Source organism: Penaeus japonicus, unplaced genomic scaffold (assembly GCF_977035675.1).
Source record: "Penaeus japonicus unplaced genomic scaffold, GWHDUDI00000001_assembly GWHDUDI00000002, whole genome shotgun sequence".
In the NCBI taxonomy this organism is placed as follows: domain Eukaryota; kingdom Metazoa; phylum Arthropoda; class Malacostraca; order Decapoda; family Penaeidae; genus Penaeus; species Penaeus japonicus.
In genome coordinates, this window is record NW_028234404.1 from 44,652,538 (window position 1) to 44,655,037 (window position 2,500).

At 40.8% G+C, this 2,500-nt stretch overlaps 1 protein-coding gene across 1 annotated transcript in view; it reads right to left on the minus strand.

Moving 5' to 3' along the window:
- Positions 1–1,569, minus strand: part of LOC122267339 (ureidoglycolate lyase) — a 10,661-nt gene extending 9,092 nt beyond the window's left edge. The window contains exon 1 of the mRNA XM_086551848.1: positions 1,419–1,569. Coding sequence (XP_086407974.1) covers positions 1,419–1,520 — 102 coding nt within the window. The 5' untranslated portion in view covers positions 1,521–1,569. The remainder of the gene's footprint in view (positions 1–1,418) is intronic.
- Between the last annotated feature and the right edge of the window lie 931 nt (positions 1,570–2,500).

Genomic DNA, 2,500 nt, shown 5'->3' on the forward strand with positions numbered 1-2,500 from the left:
GTGCTTGATACAAGTAGTTAACATTAATATATAAAATAATGTGCAAACCATGATTAGAAATTATGAGTCTCATATCCAGTAATTAACCATGAACCTATATGTTTGACTGCTGGTAATTTAATTACTATGATACATTTTTCACCAGCTTTTCTCTTGATCATTAGTCTATTATAACTGATCTATTACTATTGTCTGTGCAGTCCCTCTGTCATCACACAGAGTGGGGAGAGCCATCACCAACATGGCCACACCTCTAGGACCCAAAGCCCAACATGGCTTCTGCCCCCTTGAAACAGCTGACCTCATGAGCACAGAAATGAGTTGGTCAAGAAACAGACGAGTCCAGATAAGCCATGGCCTGGCACTTCCTGACCCTTGAACCAATCCTTTGCTTAGTAAAGTACACAACACCAACTGTGTCCCTCCCTACTCCCAAATGCTTCAGAACATCTCCCTCCTCCTGCCCTGCTATGACTAATGAAGATACCTCTGTGGAACATTGGTATCAAAAAGTGTACAAAATCATAGCCAGTTTAATAAATACAAATGTTAGTTTTTGGACACTTCATCACAGCTGGCCTCAGATAGGCTAGACACCACAATGGTGCTGCATGGTTAAAAAATACACCCTATTTTGATTATCCAGATCATGGCTCTACGTTAAGAATATCAGACTCCTGTCACACCTGAGACATTACCTAAATTAAATTTAATATTTCATTTGATTATCATTGTGCCTTCCCCTGCCTCACACACTGCCCCATTGACATACAATGACCTGAGCAACCTTTGACCTACATCTAACTGATGACATCTGTCTGGATGAACGATCTCAGTCAGTGATACCTGATACCTGTGCCTCTTCACATCCCATTATACAAGGAGCCAGGCTTATTGCTCTTTGTGACCAGGGCAGCTCTGGCACTTCCTGACCCTGGCACCATACCTTACTAAAGTACACACTGCTCTATTTTGTCCCTACCATTCTCACCCATTTCCTCACTTTCAGCACACCTTCCTCAAATATATGTGATGGAGTTTTGTTGGCCTTTTCCAAAGTACAGATGGTGCATTGACCATTGTACTGAAGCCTTGAGGGAATGCAGTCCTAAGTTTAAGAATTATCAAATATCTTAATATTGCCTTAGGCTTAATTTCAAAGGTGTATTTCAGTAGAGTAGACTGAATGACATACAACAAAAACTGTAATAATATACACAATACAATTATATATGAAGTCCCTACGCACTTTTACGAATAATCAGCTTCCAAGTTAAGGTTCAAACAACAAAAACTGGTTATGTTACCATGCAGAAGTTGTTCCTCTGATACTATCACAAACAAACCTAAATATTTCGCATACCCAAAGTCGTCATGATGTAAAATTCAATCAGCATGACAGTAAATATAATAGTTACCTTTCTATAACCATCTGAAGCCTCTCCAACTCTCCTGTTGTGGAGGGATAGATGGTTTCTTAAGACCTGCAACCTGCTAAGCTTAAGCTCTGCCATGGCCATGTTTACGACTGGAGTCTGGACCAGGTGATTCGCAGTGTTGCCAACTCCTTTAGCTTAGAAAGCTTAATAAAGTAACCGAAAAGGCGCTAAATCATAGCGAAACGCGCTAGACCTCAATCACCCCCCTCCCCTCCTCTCTCTCTCTCTCTCTCTCTCTCTCTCTCTCTCTCTCTCTCTCTCTCTCTCTCTGTCTCTCCTCTCTCTCTCTCTCTCTCTCTCTCTCTCTCTCTCTCTCTCTCTCTCTCTCTCTCTCTCTCTCTCTCTCTCTCTCTCTCTCTCTCTCTCTCTCTCTCTCTCTCTCTCTCTCTCTCTCTCTCTCTCTCTCTCTCCCTCCTTCCACCCCCCTCTTTCTCTCAGAAAGAAGGGGAGATGGTTTGCACACCGTGAACTGGTGTGCAAACCATTTAGGGATAATTCTTATGCCCATTCATGCGTATGCATTGTACATAGTATGAATAAATATTTAAAAATCAGTCTCTCTGCATTCTCCACCACAAAATAATTGCGCTTAAATAGCAACGCTGACTGGAGGTGTGTGTCCGAATCATCCATATAGGATTCCGGTTTTACAACCTTGGATATCGATAAGGGTTTTGATGTATGTATTATTTACTTCATTGAGCTATGTTTTATCTGTAATTCAACCATAATTGGTGATGATGTTTGACACACACACACACACACACACACACACACACACACACACACACACTCACACACACAAACACACACATACCACACATATCAAAAATAAAACTGCCATAGTCAGAGCGAATTACAGTCCGGAGAGGAACATCTAAAAGTTCGAAACGTCTCGACTTTAAATTGTTCTTACTGTGGTAGTATTTTAATTACAACGGTGTGTAAACATTATTATTTGTTTGCAATCCAATACACACGCACAGTTGCCATTAAAATTAGAACACTGTATGTACTTCAGGAAAATAAATGTGTTGAGACCCCAAGTGAAAAAATCCAAT